The sequence below is a fragment of the Theobroma cacao genome, chromosome 9 (assembly GCF_000208745.1).
Source record: "Theobroma cacao cultivar B97-61/B2 chromosome 9, Criollo_cocoa_genome_V2, whole genome shotgun sequence".
Taxonomy (NCBI): Eukaryota; Viridiplantae; Streptophyta; class Magnoliopsida; order Malvales; family Malvaceae; genus Theobroma; species Theobroma cacao.
The window spans coordinates 32280784-32299372 of record NC_030858.1 but is presented as its reverse complement, the minus strand read 5'-3'; the positions used below and the strand labels follow the sequence as shown (position 1 = coordinate 32299372).

At 30.7% G+C, this 18589-nt stretch overlaps 1 protein-coding gene across 1 annotated transcript; it reads right to left on the bottom strand.

Annotated features, from left to right (window-relative positions):
• On the bottom strand, positions 1943-5370 carry LOC18590119 (non-specific lipid transfer protein GPI-anchored 2). Its single transcript, XM_007015460.2, has 3 exons — positions 4739-5370; positions 2882-2938; positions 1943-2337 (listed from the first exon to the last, which is right to left on the bottom strand). The coding sequence occupies exons 1-3, from the start codon at positions 5103-5105 to the stop codon at positions 2204-2206; spliced, it is 558 nt and encodes a 185-aa protein (XP_007015522.2). The 5' UTR covers positions 5106-5370; the 3' UTR covers positions 1943-2203.

Sequence of the window (18589 nt, the reverse complement as noted above, 5' to 3'; positions counted from 1 at the left end):
TATGTATCTCGCCATGTTATTTTTTATGAAAGTAGGTTTCCATATAAGCACTTGGATAATACTCTCTCATTTCTCTCATGTGTCCAACCTTCCACTATCAGTTCATGGATATCTATCACTACGTTTCCTCCCAAATTCTCTGTGCCATGTACAAGTTCAAACACTAATTTTTATGTCTATCAGTTCCATATTTATGTTCCACTATCAACCATACAAATATTTGCTGCTTCACCAATAATACCAAGAGACACAAGGGTATCCTTGACCAGAAGCTTGCCACGGACAAGTTGCGAAACAAAAATTTCGACCTTATGAGGAGCAATGCCGAAGCTAATGAGTTATCTTTTTCTTCATTTTTTTTTAGTTATGGGTTATCTTCTAAAATATTATATAAAATTAAAATTTTAAAATGTATGTTTCCAAAATTTTGAAATTCAAAATTTACTCATGTTATTATTAAGAAGTAGGTAAACTCCATACAAGCTTCTTGTGGTTTAACTTTTCTCATATGACATTTGCCATTGTTTTTCCTAATTAGCACATTGTGATACTTTTTTTCTTAAGAATCTAAATCCTTTGCCCCCAATCCGTGCCCCATTTTGTGCCCCTTTTTTGACAAAATAACACGTGTCTATCTTTTTAATTACTAATTAATACATGTTTAGCTTTAATCTTTTTTATCTCTTATTTCCTCTTTTCTTCCTCTAGCAGCAGATGGTTCATAAAATGGTGATCTTCTGCTTGTTTGCTCCGACAAAAAAAAACATGAACTTGTCTTTTCCTACCTTCATCGATGCAAGATGAGATTTTCTTTTGTTGTGAAACAAATTACAAAAATCCAAAATTTGCTCTCAGAATAACAAAAGAAGGGATCGGATTTTATTGTGAGACCAATAAAAAAGAAGGAAAATAAAGAAAGGGTAAAACCCAAATTCTGCTTTCAGTAAAACAAAGAAAGGGATCAAATTTTGTTAAAAGATCAATAAAAAAGAAAAAAAAAAGAGGCAAAACGCAAATTCTGCTCTCAGGCTTAGTGATCCCTTTCTCTTTTATTCTGCTGCTTATAAATCCTAAATAAATAAATTCTTTCTTCTCTCCTATCCTAATTCTCCACACCTATCTCTTCCAAACAGTTTTATTTTCAGTTCATGAATCTCAAATTGGGTGGTCGTAAGAGAGATTAGCAGGGAGAGATGATGATATAATTGCCTACTATTGTCGGTTTAATTCGCAGATCCAATTGATACCCAATTGTATCTTTTATTGCAATATCAACTAGTAAATTTTTTGCAAAAAGGCATTATCTTCTTACTGATATGGAGGAACAATTGTTTTGTGAGAGAAAATAGGAAATGTGAGAAAAAAAAAAAAGAGATAAAAAGATTAAATCCAAACATGTATTAATTAGTAATTAAAAAAATAAACACGTTTCACTTTGCCAAAGAAGGGCACAGATTAAGGGCAGAGAATTTGGATTCTTCTGCTCAATTAGTATCTTATGAATAACTTCCCACAAAGGGTCAAATTATTAATTTTCTCCAATAAAATTGCCAAAATATCTTGAATTAAAAATTAACTTAATTTTCACTTTTAAAGATATTTTTTTAATTATATTAGGTAAATTTAACATCCTAACCCATTCATAAACAAAATTTTATTTGTAAAGTGTTAATGGAGAAAACAAAGATATTCATAAGGAATTAATTAGAAAAAAATCACAATATGTCCTTCGAGAAGAATTTAAAATCACAAGAGGTGTAGGTAAAATTTACCTTTAAAAATGTTATAAGTTTATGTTTTTGTTGAAAGAAATGGTCAAAATTGAGTTTCTTTAAAAAAAAAGTAAATAAAGAATAAATATAATAGAACAGAGAGAGTGATAACTTTATAATACATAAAAAAGAAAAAATTTTAAAGAAAAATTCAGCTTGTGACAATGGCATTGGTTAATTGGAAGATTGGATTTAACATATTGAATGGGTAATAGAGCGCTAGAGCCATAAAGGTGTTTGCCAAGAACAATGGTACAGCCTTCAAGAAATAAATGTCATAACAAACTCCTTCAAGTTATTGGTAACTTACGTACTAGACACAGTCTCTCTCTCAAAAAAATATATAATAATAATAATACTTGACACAGAATATCTGAACAATGCAGTATATAAATAATGGAGGAAACTAAGTTCAACTATGGCAAAAGAATTTAAATCCCAAAAAGTGTGGGCAGAAAGGCAATTGCCAAGGCAACAAGGGAAGCTAGACCAGAGACTGCAATGTTTGAAGCTCCACTGTTGTTTCCACTTGAAGGGCTGGCAGCTAATCCTTGCGGGGCAAAACCTGGCCATTTTCAATTCGTTTTCCAAAGTGATTAGTTAAATATTAAAAATACATAAGTAGTTAATATTAAACCATATTTAGTTATCAATCTAGACAGATAGAATTCAAGATAGCCATGACTAACTCCAACTTAGATCAAAATTAATCTTGGATGAACTAGGAATTTGACAAACTAAAGGTAAACTTTATTTCTATTATTATTCAGGATATATATATATATGTTCCATTTGTTAAGTCCTATTCTGTGCTGAGTTTAAACTGTAATGTCGCACTGAGTCTGTAACAGTAATGATTGCAGACTTAATTCGACATTTGGATAATCTTCTTTAATATATTCTATTTCAAAATACATCTAACCAAATCCAATAACTTTACCTTTACCATTTGAAAATCCAGATGCTGCTCCATTTCAATATTGAAAATATACTTTTTTTCTTGCATTAGAGATCAAACATATACATTAATCTTGTTTAACTTTGCTAAGATTAGCCAATTTTGTTGTAAAGCAACTTAGAAATTAGAACTTGAAAAAAAAATTAATTACCCGGTGACATAGATCCTCCATTTCCGGTTGGACTTTCAGCTGGGGCGCCAATGATGACTGTAGAACGAAACGAAAGTAATGTTATAGTTAAACAGGGAATGGTATGTGCTACGATATATATCTAACAAAATTAAATATTTAAATGTCAATTTAAAGTAACATATAATTGGATTAAACCCACGTAAGACTTAAAACTTCCATATCTCTTCCTTATCATCCAGATAATATCACATTGACGAGTAATTATGTAGTTGAAAATGATAATGGAAAGTAAAAATGATTTTTTAAAAAATAAAAAAATTGAAGGAGACATTAATTTAAGGTAACTAAAAATATGTAAATAAAAGAATATTTATGGAATGAAGAGATTACTACAATACTGGAAAAAATATAAATGGCAAAAAAAAAATAATATAAAAAACTTTGGTGACAAACGGAGTGATTCTGTTGTTGAAGGGTTTGGTGTATCCAAATCTTAAAGGCCAATAACTGAGCACGTGATTCATTTATTTATATTTCAAATTTATAATAAAAAGGACAGTGCACGTGAAATTCGGTGAGAGCAAACCCAGAATCTTTGAATGGCCATAAATGAGCGGCAAAGAAGTAGGCAAAACCCCAAATCCCCGATCAGGCAAAGCTGGCGTCTCGCCTTCCCATGTGCTCAGTCAGTGCTGTTTAAACATATTTCTGGTTTGGTGTTTAAAAATAATAATTCTTTCCTCTTTTTTCTCACTTCGATTTTGCCTTTTCCTTGGGTACAAACAATTAAACAATTGATTTCATTTGACAATAGATTAATTACTTATAATAATGATAGACATGTATATCTGTTTTAATTCAACTAGTAGGAACGAAATTTGACTTTTTGGACTTGAGTAATGACCTTTCAATTAAGCTGCCCACATCTATACTGTTGTAGCTATTCTAGGTCTAATAAATGAGGAGTAGCTATACGTTTATAAGCAAGGAACCCAGACGCAAAATTAAAGTGAAGAAGCCAAAACAATGGTTGAGTGGAAGGTGTTAAATAAATAAGGCCCCTAAAGTGTGGATACAATTTGGACCCAAAATGAATGATGAGACAGTGGAAGATGCAGAAACAACGTGCATTTGCTGCCAACGTTAGGATTGGTTGTGGAGAGTTATGATATGGGCTATATATGGTCACAGGTGTGGTACCAATCCAGACAGATGCATACTAAATTCCCTCAGAAAAATACCGTATTTCCCTAGGATTTTCTTTTTGGTAATTTTCACTGTACCTTTCACATATTTCATAATTCGGATCTAAATCTAGAAGGTGGTTTTGCCAAATAATGACTAGATGTTGTTTTGCCATACTAAAAGTTGAGATCTATATTAACTACACAATGCATAGCCCACCCATGTGTACTGTCCATAATGTGTTGTTTTTATTACTTTGGGTTAATACAGCAAATGAAGGCGGAGGGGTACTAAAAAAGAGTAACAAGAATCGGCAAAAACAAAGAAGAAAGAGCTTTTAAGTTCTTGCTCAACAAAAGAATAATTAACATCATCAATATCTAAAACATTGGAGAAATAAATGAGACCTTATATGAAAATTTTACACAGAAAAGGTAATATATGTGTAGCCTCGTGAACAAAGCAGAGAAGAATCCCAATTCAACCACTTGTTTTGTTTTTTTTTTTTTTACAGTTGGATAATTAATTATTCAAACCTTTGTTTGTATTTTAGCCTCGCGACAACAAATTTACTTAGACCAACTTGTTGTATATTTTCTATCATATAATTGATAAGATTTTCCCAAATAAAAGGTACTGAATTGCAAAAGAAATTAAGGAATTAGCTCATTAAAGGGCAAAAGAAATTACCTGAGCAAAGACTAACAGGAGGAGTAGAAACTTTGCAGACAGTGGGAAGATTCAGAGCCCTGTTCATGTCAATGTTGAACCCATAGCTAGAAGTGGCATTCTTATCCAGCAGATAACACAAACATTGGGGAGTGCTTTCTACAAGCCCCGCCAGCTCTGGGCAGCAAGGCTTTTCAGGCTTTGTTAAATTGCTACCAGCCTCCACGTACGTCAAGCAGTCCGACAAGCTCAACAAGTTGGTGAAACAGTCCGGGCCCGGTGCCTCAGCAGTTGGCTCAGGTGCCGGCGCCTGTGCCATGGTGCCGCTGCAGAACGTCATTACAAAGATGGTGGCAACAACGGCGGCAACGATCTGCTTAGCTGCCATTTTTGTGGGTCAAGGGTGAAGGCTAATCAAGAGTAGGAAATAAAACAAGGAAGATTGACAAAAGATTGTTAACGGTGAGAGAGAGAGAGAGAGGTGGGTGTTGGTGGTTATATGGAGGGTATAGCTAGAGTGGGAAACAGAGAGAAAGAAACCCCAGGCAATGGTTAGCCGAGATCAATAAATGTATTGTAACTACCAGCCAAGTTTTTTCGGGGCTTTGCTCAACATTTTCTCTCACCGCCCTAGAGTCCAAAGGGGAAGGCATTTTCTAGTCCAATACTAATTACTAATATTTAATTAATGTATTGTCCAAAGCAAGCAGGAACTTGTGCTACAAAGAGGAACAGACTGCCAAAAAAGCTGACCCAGGAAGGCAAACAATAATATTATAGGAACTAATCTAATTTGCTGAAATGTCACTTTTTATTTGATTTTCTAGGATAATGTATCATGATTATAGAAGAACCATATAATCTTGTAAAATCACAATGAAATACTGTTATGAATAATGAAGATTTCATTTTATTGTATATTAATGATTTATCACATGAATTTGCAATAACATAATTCTCTACTACCATCAAAGTAGGAGCCAAGGTAGGGAATTTATGTGACATATACGCATGTGTTTGATTTTACAAATTTGATAATATCGTTTGACAACCTTCTTAGCAATATGTTTTTTTATGCCTTTAATAACATTTTGAATAAAAAAGAAATTATTAAAATTGGCATATACTAACAAAGACAAAGACAACACGTTCATAATATAGCAGATCGCTATAAGTACAAATTAATACCACTCATGGTCAAAACTCATTAATTAATTTAACAAAAAATCTGAAAAATCAATTAAATTACCATTTTTTTTTTTTTTGGTCTTTAAGGCGGGGGTTGGGGCGGATGAGGCGAGCTTGGATTGAGGTCGGCTAGAGAGGTGAGGGATGGGTCATAAAAAACAGCTAGTGATGAATTTAGAAACACTGAAAATGACGTCAAAATCTCAAAGATGAATATGACAAACAAAAAAGGCGGAAGACCAAAAACTAGACTTTTTTCTTGTGGTTATGGGTCAACCAAAATGATTTTGGCTTCATGCCTTGCTGACTTCCTTTTTGATTACTCATTAAGTTTTACAAATAATTTCAAAGCTAAGTTTTGTCTCGATATAACATTTTATCCCGCATCAAATTAATTAATTTTTTTATTTCAAAAAATTAGAGATCTGATCCACATATCTGTAGATCTTTGTTTTTATTAATACGCATACAAATGTGTTAAAAAATTAATTTTTCTGATATTATAATGAAAAAAAATCAAATTTAGTTATAAATTCTTGTTAAAGTGATGGATAGGTGGCCTCCAAATGACAAATGTTGAGTTCAAGTTTTTTTTTTTTTCTTTTTCTCAAAAACGAAAGTCAGACATTTATTGAGAAGGTGTCATATATCATAATTAGCATTAAGCTTGTGCACATGTAATAGGTCCTCATCAACAAGAGATGGGATGGATATTGAATCAATAAATAAGGATTTTCTTCCATCCAAGATAAATGTTAAGTTGAAAAGATGAGCCCTAACAAGTGTATCATAACAAATTCAAATCTTCACTGATGTGGAACTTCCATAAGCAAATCCAAATCCTAACATAGGCATTGCACATATGGATAGAGTAAAATGTTATGAATTTCACATCAATAAGATATGAGGTGTGCTTTAGGATAATAAATAAAAGACTTATTTCAAATATATTTTTTAGATTGAAAACATGAACTTGTGACATACAGCTTGAGCACAACTCAATAAATGCTAACTACAAAAGCAACTTATTAATGTGTAACTTATAGCATTGAATGAAGGTAAAAAATACAAAATCGAAGTGCTGATCAGGAGAACCCAGAACTCAAAATTGTGATTGCTATTTAAAATTAGGGTTAATATGTATCAATTCCACCAATGACTATGAAGTAAAACCGAAAGCTTATTGCAGAAACAAACTGTAAATATATGATATGAATAATATCCAAACCTTAAAGCATCAACAGCAAGAACTGATCATTCACTTTCCGTGAAGAGAGACTTTATTATCTGTCAATGTCTGATATTCTTGCCTAATTCTCTTAAAGGTAACTAAAATTCCAAACTTTTTTCTTCAAATGATTGCCTTAATTTACAAATAAAAGCATGAGAAATTAAATAATAGAGTAAGGTTAAACGCACTTTTCTTTTCTGTAACGTGGGGAAACTTAATAGTGGACTTTACATGGAAAGAGCCAATAAATAGCCAAAGGCAAATGTTTGTGGAAACTGTGTTTTACAACCTGTCAATTCCCTCCACAATTGATTACTTGATAAGACTACCCAATCATTAATGATCATCACAAGAAGAGGTTATATGTTCCCTCTTGTACTTTTTATAATAATATTCTATTTCCGTTTTCTAATGAGAAAACTTCTATACGAAATTCGCACTTTCCTCCTTTTCCAATCCAAAAAATTCTTGTAAAAATAGTGAGGAAGAGGAAAAAGAAAGAAACCAAAAAGGGTCTATCTATGGGGTCCCTAAGGACTGATATTTGTCGGCGTTGTGGGATATATGATTATAATTCATGGGAGTTGGAAGTTGATGGGTTTGAAATTTTTTTTTTTTGGACACAGATGGGTTTGAAATTTGAACAAAGGCAAAATGCATTTATGATGTATATCGGATTAGGAAGGTCTTACCTAACTTTGTTAACAAGCCATAAGCTATCACATCCACAATATCAAATGTTGAGCTGTTATTGTATGGTTCTTGTCCTCTAAGACTATGAGGAATATATTGCCAATGTGGGTGTGAGTAGGAGGCTAAATCGACAATTCTTCCTAACCCTATTCTAAGTTATAGTAGTCATCAAGTATGGAGTTTGGCAGGCCGAGGAGCTAAAATAATTCACACTTGTCAAATTAAAGAACCCAGCCAAATAGTTTGATACTTGCATACACATGTTGGGTAAAGATCAAAGCAAACGACAACTCAAACTAGTTTGAGCAGTGATACATTGTCTTTAAAGATAATTTTCGTTTTTTCAGAGTTTGAAATTCAATGCAAAAGGATTAAAGCGATTATCTTCAGGATTCAATAGATTCTTTTTGATTAGTTTGCATAAACTATCAAAGATATGGAAGCAATAGAAAATAAAGAAGAAAGATCCCAACAAGGCTAAGTAGAGAAGAAAGCAGAGAAAAGGAAGCAGTGAGAACTGTGGTGTGTTGAGAATGAATGTGAATGTTGGTATTTATAGAGAATAACGACAAAGACATTATAAAAAATATTCTGAAAGATATTTTAACATTACTAAAAAATCAAAGACCACATCTTTATAACGTTATCAGAATCAAACAGTTAAAGAAATATCACTTAGGCTTAACCCGCATATACATTTGTGCACAGGGGGGAATTCACATTTTCTTAGGGCTTGGCTTGATCTCGTATGTGCGCGAGCCCACTTTCTTTTCTTACTTACAACAAGCATACAATGAGTTTGCTTAAATAAAGCATTAACATATTTTGTACCTAGGCAATATGAGATAGAAACCTTATGAAATATCACTATATTTTCAATAATACCCCACATATTTCATAAGCTTTCATAATAGGAAGTTTTTGCTAGGTCTAATCTCACTCGAGTGTAATACATCGAGACTGATGCTTTTTGAGTTATGAACTAGGCTTAGAAAGAATGAAATATAAATGACAGAATTTTAGTGAAGTTTATAACTTATATGAACAAAAAATTCTTTATGTGAAATATTATTTTCATCAATCACATTACACCCCCACAATTTTTGTTGTTCAACACAATTTTGTGCAAATAGGCCATGTTCATGCTTGGTTATTTATAAGTGCTTCAGAGAATTTGCCACAATTCTCATAAGAGCAACCCACTCCACACTTACATAGGTGATTCTATCAAGTGTATACTGCAATTTAATAAACTATCCATAAGGAATATGAAATTCATTAAGAGTTTAACTTAACCTCTATTTCATTACAATATTTGCACTATTTACACATCATGGGATAAACAATAATTTTAATAGTACATCAATTTATCAACAAATAACTTCTTATTACCCATATGAACCTAATTTATAGGATCGCCACTTATATAGGTTGGGTTGTCATTATTGTTGATTTTTCTCAATTGTCTTAAGTCTCATTCCCTTCGATGTATCATTAATTAATTTTCTTCTCACGGGTTTAGTTAAAGGATCGACCAAATCAGTTCTAACTTCACATAAATAATGGATATTATTTCATCTCCAAACAGTTATTTTACCACATCATGTCTTAAATGAATGTGTCTATTCATACTATTGAAAGTTTTATTCTTTACAATGACTATTATCACTTGGCAATCACAATGCATATATATCGAAGGTGTTGATTTCATTCCTAACAAAATATCTACTAAAAGGTTTTTTAACCACTCAGCCTCGTTACCAGCCAACTCCAAAACTATAAATTCTAATTCCATTGTAAATTTAGCAATTATTGTTGTTTGGCTGTTTTCAAGTTACAGCACACTTACCAAGGGTGAATACATATCCACTTGTAGATTTTATCTCATTTGAATCTGAGATCCAATTAACATCATTGTATCATTTTGATACAGTAAAAATCTATTATCGAAAATACCACAGTTCATGGTACCTCCCAGATGTTTCATTACTCTGCACAAAGCAGTCCAATGATATTAATTAAGACTGTCCATATCAACTCAGTTTACACATAGCATAAGCTATATCAAGTCGAGTATAATTCATCAAATGCATCAGACTCTCAATAATTTGATTATACTAAGATTGAAAAGAAATTAAAAGAAAAAAAGATTAATTAAAAAAGGAAAAAGATCAATGGAATCCTTAAAATCATCCCACAAATCGAAAAATTTTATGCAAAAAAACCATCCCACGAAATAAAATAAAATCAGGAAAAATGAAATCAAAGATTCACAATGAAATCAAAGATTCACAATGAAATCAAAGATTCACAATGAAATCAAGATTCTAAGAATCAAAGATTGAACGGTTGCAGAGTTAAATATTTTATATTTTATTAATAAATGAATAATTATTAATAGTAATAATTTTTAATATATGTATATTAAACTTTACTTTATAAACTATAAACATTGTAAAAGTAAATAATATCTTTAGATATTTATAATATATTAAATATTAATGTATAAAATAATATTTAATATTATTTATAGCAACCATTTATAGCAACTTTTAATCCACGGTTTTTTGTTTATTACCCAAAGCTAACCCGTCACAACCAACAGTTATTTAAAGTATTTCTTTACTGTCTGTGTCCTATTCAATCATAAACTTCAATGATCCACTTAACTTAAGACTTTTTCCTAATTAAACCAAAGAGTTCCACTCATGCATAACTCGCAAGATAATTAAACTCAACACAAATTCTGATATCTACAGTCTTTATCCATCACCAATCACTAATATGTTAATTTTATATAATATATATTTATATGTATTACTTTATTATTATATATATGTTATAAAACCTAATATGTTATAAAAAAATGAGATAATAATTACTAATAAAATTATTAAAATATAATCATATAAATAAAGTTAATAAAGTTACTAATAAAGGTTATAATTACTAATAAACTATTATTAGTTTTTGTTTAATATATTATTTAATTTTATACCCAATTTTTATGAAAGAAAACATTTTTATATTTTTAATATTCTAAAATCCAGTATGTATATATTTAATTTTATTAATATATTTCCTATTAAAGATTATGTAATATAATTTGATATATATTTTGATATTTCCTTTTAAAAATTTAAGTCACCATAGCAACACAAATTTTAATATTTTGAATTTTATTAATAATTTATGTTTAAAAATTACTCAATATAAAACATAATGGTATATTACTAAATTTATCATATATATTAATGACACAAATATTATGTAATATAATTTGATATATATTACAAAATTTGTATAATTGCTTATCAATATAATTTTATAAAAAGTATGATAATAACTAATAAAACTAATAACTGTAATCATATAAATAAAATTACTATAAGTTTACATATAAAACATATTAATATATATGTATGTAGGATATTTAAATATCTCATATACATACATATATATATATATATATATATATATTAACTTATAAAGTTATATCAATTAAAGAATATAACTTGTAATTTCATATTAATACAATAAGTTTTTTTTAAGAATGCAGGTTTATATCTATAGTCTAATATAGCTATGATTCTAATTTGTATACATAGATATAATAAACTAATATATTTTAAATATATTAAATTAATAAGTTTATTATATATCTATCTTCTTAATTTATATATATTAACTAATTAATATTATAACATACATAAAGTATTAGTATTTTTTAAAAATTTCTTATTAGATCTTATCATGTGTTTTTTTAAAATTTAAAAATTTATTTTGTTCTTTTTATCAATTTTTTAATGTTATAGAATTAATGAATTTGGAATTATTAATTTCTAATTTATGACTTAAGAAAGTTTTCAAAAATGTAAAAAAATAAGCAAAAGAAAACATAATTAAACTTTTAAATATTATAAACTTCACATATGAATATATTTGCTTTTATTAATATCTATTTTTTTTATAAAAGATTAATAAAATTTATAAAAAGTTTAAAATATTTTAAGAAAATAAATTAAAAAAATACTATTACCAACGAAAATTTTATTTGAAAAATTTAGTGGGCTTTCAAATTTTTTGGGTTCTTTAAATTTTCAACGGATTTCCAACGAAAAAGTTTCCGTTGGAAATTCTGTTGGAAAATTTGGTGGGAGAAATTTTTTTTTTGCGCTAACCAATTTTCCAACGGATTTCGACGAAAATATTCCGTTAAAAATCCACCGAAAATCTGTCAAAAAATTAATGACAATTTTTTATTAATATCCGTTGGAAATTCGTTGAAAATTTTCAACGAAATTTTTTTCGTAGAAAAAACTTGTTTTTTTGTAGTGGTACTTACACTTGGGTCGTTACAAGTTTCTTTCATTTTTCTGAAATTGAGTTAAAAAAAAGTTAATCCAATAAAAGTAAGAGAGCTAAATAATGGCAAAATGAAAGAAAAAAGTTTTTAAGGTTCGAAAGAGTCCGATAAATGAAGGCCGAAGCAAAAATAAAAGACTTTTGCAAAAGTGGAGAGCACACTTGCTTGAAGTCAGTTGAGAAGCCACCATACCAACCTAACCACGGCCCATGAATAACGATGTTCATGAGCCAGTCCAAGTTTCATACCAAGACTCGCTCCATAACATGCCAGCCCACTTAGGCCCACAAAATTATGCGAAAAAAATTCAATAAACAACTATTAAATTTGCTAGAATGAAAACTGCTCGAGAGGCACTAGATTTTATTGAAAACAAAATCGGTAGACAAAAATTAAATGAAATGTTAATGTAGTTTGGTCAATAATCAACTATTCTATGGTCAATCCTAGCTGAAATGCAACATCAAGTATGAATCAATGAATGAACTTCATCACAAACTATCAGTTTTAAGTTCCAATGTATCCCTAGAGACGTGGGATTTCAACCTTTTTCCACACAAACAAAGTAAAACAAGCTATTCTACTCAATAAGTTGTAAGATAGATTCCTATCCAAACTTGGAATGTCTAGCTAGTCTACTCCACCAGCGTAAAAAATATATATAGGATATGCTGCATGCATTTATTGGTTTCTATTTCTTAATTTCTCTATGTATGGCACTAAAACTTGGCTAGAAGTTGAATAAAGAATTTTGTCACTAACATATTCGAAAATGAATAAAGATTTTAAATTCAAATTGTGATAATATATATAATCGTTCACAATGTGTAACTAAATCCTTCTTCATTGTTGTATAGTATATATGGTACTTAAAACTAATCAAGCTTATGCCTGTGTACATCCTTGCTGCATATAGCTATGGGTAAACGATTATAATCCAACGAAAGCTTACCGTACTCTTTTCATTCCAATTTAATTCAAGTCTCTATTTGACTTTTCTACCAAACCAAACCATATTCTACTGTTTTTTTTAAAAACGTATTTTATTCCTCCATTATCAGTTTATGTCTTGACAAATCTTTAGCTTGACTGACAAAAGACTTTTTTTTTTTTAAAGTCATTAGAAGGTTTCATTAAGAAACAAGGGGGAGAGAAATTCTCCTATACAAAAGCAGACCTTGTGTAGACACTAAAAAATAAATAAAATATATAAAATATATAAATAATAAAAAAAATAAAGGAGTACTGGCAGGGCGTGAACGCCCCTGCCAATACCTGTACTACCACCACTATAGTGCCAGACGCAAAAAACTCGCGCTTGGCAGGGTCGTGGAATGTGCCCCCTCCAAAGGCCAAGAATTGGGTATAAAGGAGAGGAGGCACTGTAGCAATCGGGGGATCCTGCAAGCCAAAGAAAACAAGCACAACCAAAAATTCCTAAGTCTCTAGCAGCCACAACAATCCACACAAAAAAAAATCAAGAAAAATACATCAAAAAGAGATACCAAAAAATCAAAAAAAAATGTGTAATGAGAGAAGGGGAAAGCGGATCAGTAGAGAGAGATAGTGAAAAGGGGCTCGGGTTTGCACCGGCAGGAGAAGAGTGAGAGAGGAAGCCCGACCAGCTCCGATTATGATAGAGAGTTGGGGGCTCGAGTTTACGCCGGCAGGAGAAGGTTTGCGCCGACAGGAGAAGAGTGAGAGAGAGGAAGCCTGACCGGCGTCGATATTGAGAGAGTTTTGGGGGCTCGATTTTGCGTCGGCAAGAGAAGAGTGAGAGAGAAGAAGCCTGACCGGCTCCAATATTGAGAGAGTTTTGGAGGCTCGGTTTTGCGTTGAAAGGAGAAGAGTGAGAGAGAGGAAGCCCGATCGGCACCGATATTTAGAGAGTTTTGGGGGCTTGGGTTTGCTCCGGCAAGAGAAGAATGAGAGAGAGGAAGCCCGACCGACCCCGATTAGAGGAGAGAGAGAGGGCCGGTCAAGGTAGCCGACGACGTCGCCGATTAAAGAGTTGGTTTGGGTGACTGTCGAGCAAGGAGGCAGGAGAGAGAGAAGCTAGTAAAGGGAGAGAGAGGTGAAACATTTTTAGAGAGAAGGGAGAGCATTTGGCCGACTAGAGAGAGAAAATAAGAAAGGAAAATAAGAAAAGAGAGAAAAAAGGGTTTATATACTAAGGCTTAGAGCCTAAACGACGTCGTTTGAGGGAGACTAGTGCACCAAAACGGTGCGTTTGGAGGGCACCTAGTGGGCCAACAAAGCAGGCTCGAAGGCGATCTTTCCTTGGACTGGTCTTCTTAGGTCACTGCTTAAGCCCAAGTCAAGTAAAGGTTTTATTTTTCTTGTAGATCTGTTATGACTTAGATTGGTCTATTTTATTTGTTCTAAATTATTTTAGTATAACATTTTAAATTTTTTATATGACAGTTTAAACTTAGGAAATTAATATAAATAGAAGAATATAGAAAATAATAGAGCATGAAAAAAAATAAATAAAAAAAATTTTAGAAAGTGTTTAGTTATACAAAGAACTTATGTTTAGGAAAATATTTATTGCAAATATATAATAAAATTATAAAAAAATAATAAATAAAATAATGATAATAAAAAGGTAAAATAATAATAAATATCATGATATTGACTACAAGTATAATGCCGATGATGGGATGATCAGTCGGGACGCGAGAAGTCGCAATCTCGGGCTTATGTTCCTTAGGCTCGGAATCTGAATTAAGGCTCCACCAGTATGATGGGAGAGCCTCGATTTCAAGATCTCGAAATTTTTATAAATGAAAATTTAGCTATACGAAAATCATATTAAAAAATATAATAAATAAATAATAAAAATAAAAATAAAAAATAATAATGATTCAAATGTATAGATATAATAATTGTATGAAAAGATAATATCCATGGCATTAAATAAATAGACAAGTAGTATAAACTATCAACAAGAAAGTTTCAAAACAATAAATATTTTCAAAGTTAAACATTAAATATCTAGTGATATAAATTAGGGATAAAAAAATATTATATAAAAGAAATAAAATAGAAAGTAAAAAATGGAATTGAACATATATATAAAACTTTAGACATTAGATTTGAATTAAAGATTGCTTACAAAAAATATATATAATAATATAATAATAATAAATAATAACAATAAAAAAATATAAAAATAATAATAATAAAAAATGATAATAAATAAGTTTCTCAGTTCATTAAAAATAACATAGAATCATAAATAATTTATCTAATTATAAAAGAAAATATAGGAGAAATTTAGGATAAAAATATAAGGTATACAAAAAAAGGATAATAAGGAATAAAATAAAAAATATAATAATGAAAAAAATCATAAAATAAAAATAATAATTAAATAATAATAAATAAAAAAATAGATAATTGCATTAGCATGACATACATATATATTGCATCATGCATATCATTGCATATAAATATTTATGTTTTCGAGTTTAAGCCCCGATGATGGGATCTTCAGAGGATCTTGCAAAGACAGATATTTCTTGGATAGTTCTCTAGGTAAAAAGATGTCCTCGGATCCCACCAGTATGATGGGAGGGCTCGAGAAGCATCTTTAATAAAAAGTTTTTACCCGAATTAGGTTCATTATGCACAAAAATATTATTTTAAAAAAAAAACGTACGATGACTCTGATGACGGGAATTATTCGTCGAATTTGCAAAGGTGAATTTCTCGGATAATTTTCTAGGTGAGAGAATACCCCGAGTCCCACCAGTATGATGGGCAGATTCAGGAAAATATCCTTGATAAAAGGTTATTCGTCCGACATTTTTATCTCACGCCATGCATTTCATCTTACTTCACATTTACATTCCATTTTAAGATAAATAAAGGATAAAATAAGAGAATCATAACTAAGAAAATATAATAAAAGCCTAATAGGATAATCTAAAAATGGTACCGTTAATGGAACGGGCGTTCCGGAGGTGCTAATCCTTTCCCGGGCGTAACCATACTCTCGAGTCTAGATCTAAAAAATCGTAGACCAGTTTAAGGTTCTTTTCGGTAGGTTTAAAATTAATTTAAAGCTTCATCGATTAAAATCGAGTCAATAAGTGACCAATCGCACTTAGTAAAAAAGATTGGTGGCGACTCCTAATTTTTTAACTTTTAAGAGTTTTTCACTGTCGCGTCTGACGATCGGCTTCCCAGATCTGCACGTTACGACACCATGAACAGGACTAAACCACAGATATTGGGAGATATGCCCATTGACACCTAGGTATACCTCCCAATATCCTATGGCACAGCATTCCAAACCGATATCAACCTCTCCATAACAAGGAACAGACACAAAAAGAACCCAAAGTCCTCACTCCTGTAACCACAAAAAACATACAGGAGAAAAAACAGTATCCTATACACATGTACAAAAACCACCCAGCTACCCAACCCAGAACCTGCACCAAAAGGTTAAGCTAGAGAGCCATACAAAACCACATTCTGTACACGTGAAACATTCAGGAGTCAAAAAGCAAAATCAACCTTTAAATTCAGCCAAATCATCAGACCACAAACATCTCCCTGCACCACGACACATTTGGTTCGTGAAATGAAATAAAATAAAATAAAATAATTATTATGTGTGAATAGAATAAAATAAAAATAAAATAGTATGATTATTATGTGGTTTGGTTCATTTAATGAAATAAGATAAAAATTGCTATTATGATTTATTCTAATATTTGATTAATAAAAATAACTTTAAAATAATCAAAGAATAAATGATAAAATGATAAAACTACCCATTATTATAATATTTGAATTATTTTTTATCAAAAGAGGAAAATGCTTATACCAAAAGACAAAATACCCTTAACTAAAATATAATAAAATATTTATACCGAAAGATTAAATTACCCTTGACTATAATTTAATCACATATTTATACCAAAAAAATAAAATTAGCCTTGACTATATTTTAATAATATTTTCATAAGAATACAGAATAAAAATGCCCTTTATATATATACATATACATATATATTGATTGCTATCCAGAAATTTCAATTCATGAATTATGGGTTCTTTCATATTGTAAGACTTATATCATCATAGTTATGTTAGAATATAGACATATACATGTATCCTAATGATGTTGCAAGATCATTTCAGTAGTTAATATGTTAATTTGCATAAAGTTTCATACAAAAAAAAATTATATTCATGAATTAAGATTGTCATCAGTTCTCAAACTTATGATATGTGAAGGTTACACTTGTCATTGTTTATTATAAGTGAATTGTTTATTTGCAAATATCCTTTCTGCGTAAGCACAAATCAGTCCGTTTTGCAAAGGTAAAAGCATACAAACTCACCATTTCAGAACGAAGGTAAAAGCAATATCTTTGATCTACGAGTCCACTCTGCTAGTTTTGGTACAAGTACTAGTTGTTTTATTTTGATGGCATTGTAATGCCATTGTAATTTATAATCTATGGATTGTTGTGTATGAGCTTCGACCCACTAATGTTGGTTAATGTATAGCTCTTGTAACTAGTACACGAGTGTACTTCTGCTAAGTGATATATATATATATTATGGGTAGTGTGTTAGTGCTATGCTTGGATTTGTGTGATGAAATGCATCACTATAGACTTGTGAAATATTGATTATGTCTATGTGCTTGCCATATCTATACGAGGCTTGCTTGAGAATTGTGGGCTTTGCCTATGTGACTCGTGTGTCGGTCTTGGCCCTTGGGGTTTGGGTCGAGACATCCTCCCCCACAGGTCAAGGTTTAATACTGAGAAAAGGGTGGTCTAAAGAAGAGTAGTAGCTGATTTTCAAATGAAAATGAACATTGTATCTATGAAAGTGATTGATTTTGCAAGATTGAGCAACAGCTCTTAATTTTTTTTCTGTTTGTTAACGAGGTTTCTTTGCTTTGACAAGTTGTGCTGTTGAGACTTTTTTAGCTCTAACATTCTTCTCTTTGAAGGACTACATTTATTTCATTCACCAAAAATGAAAATCTTATATACACACAAACACACACTAGAGTGGTGCCCCCCACTTTAGTGGGTGTCGATTTTTTTAATCAAGGAACAATAATTCCTTATACATACAACCAGAGTAAACCAACAACGCAAAAGAACAAACCAAAATAAACCACATTTGAAACACTGAGTAAACAACCAAGCCAAAACAAATAACAAACCAAACCAACCTGCTAAGCAAAAACCAACGTGAAAATCATAAAAGTAAAAAACAACACCAAACAACAGGAAAAAAGAAAAGGATACAAAAAAGTAAGAAAAAAAAACAACACCTTGTAGACACATAAATTAAAAATAATAATAATAATAATAAATAAATATAAATATAGAATAAAATAAAATAAATAAAAAAT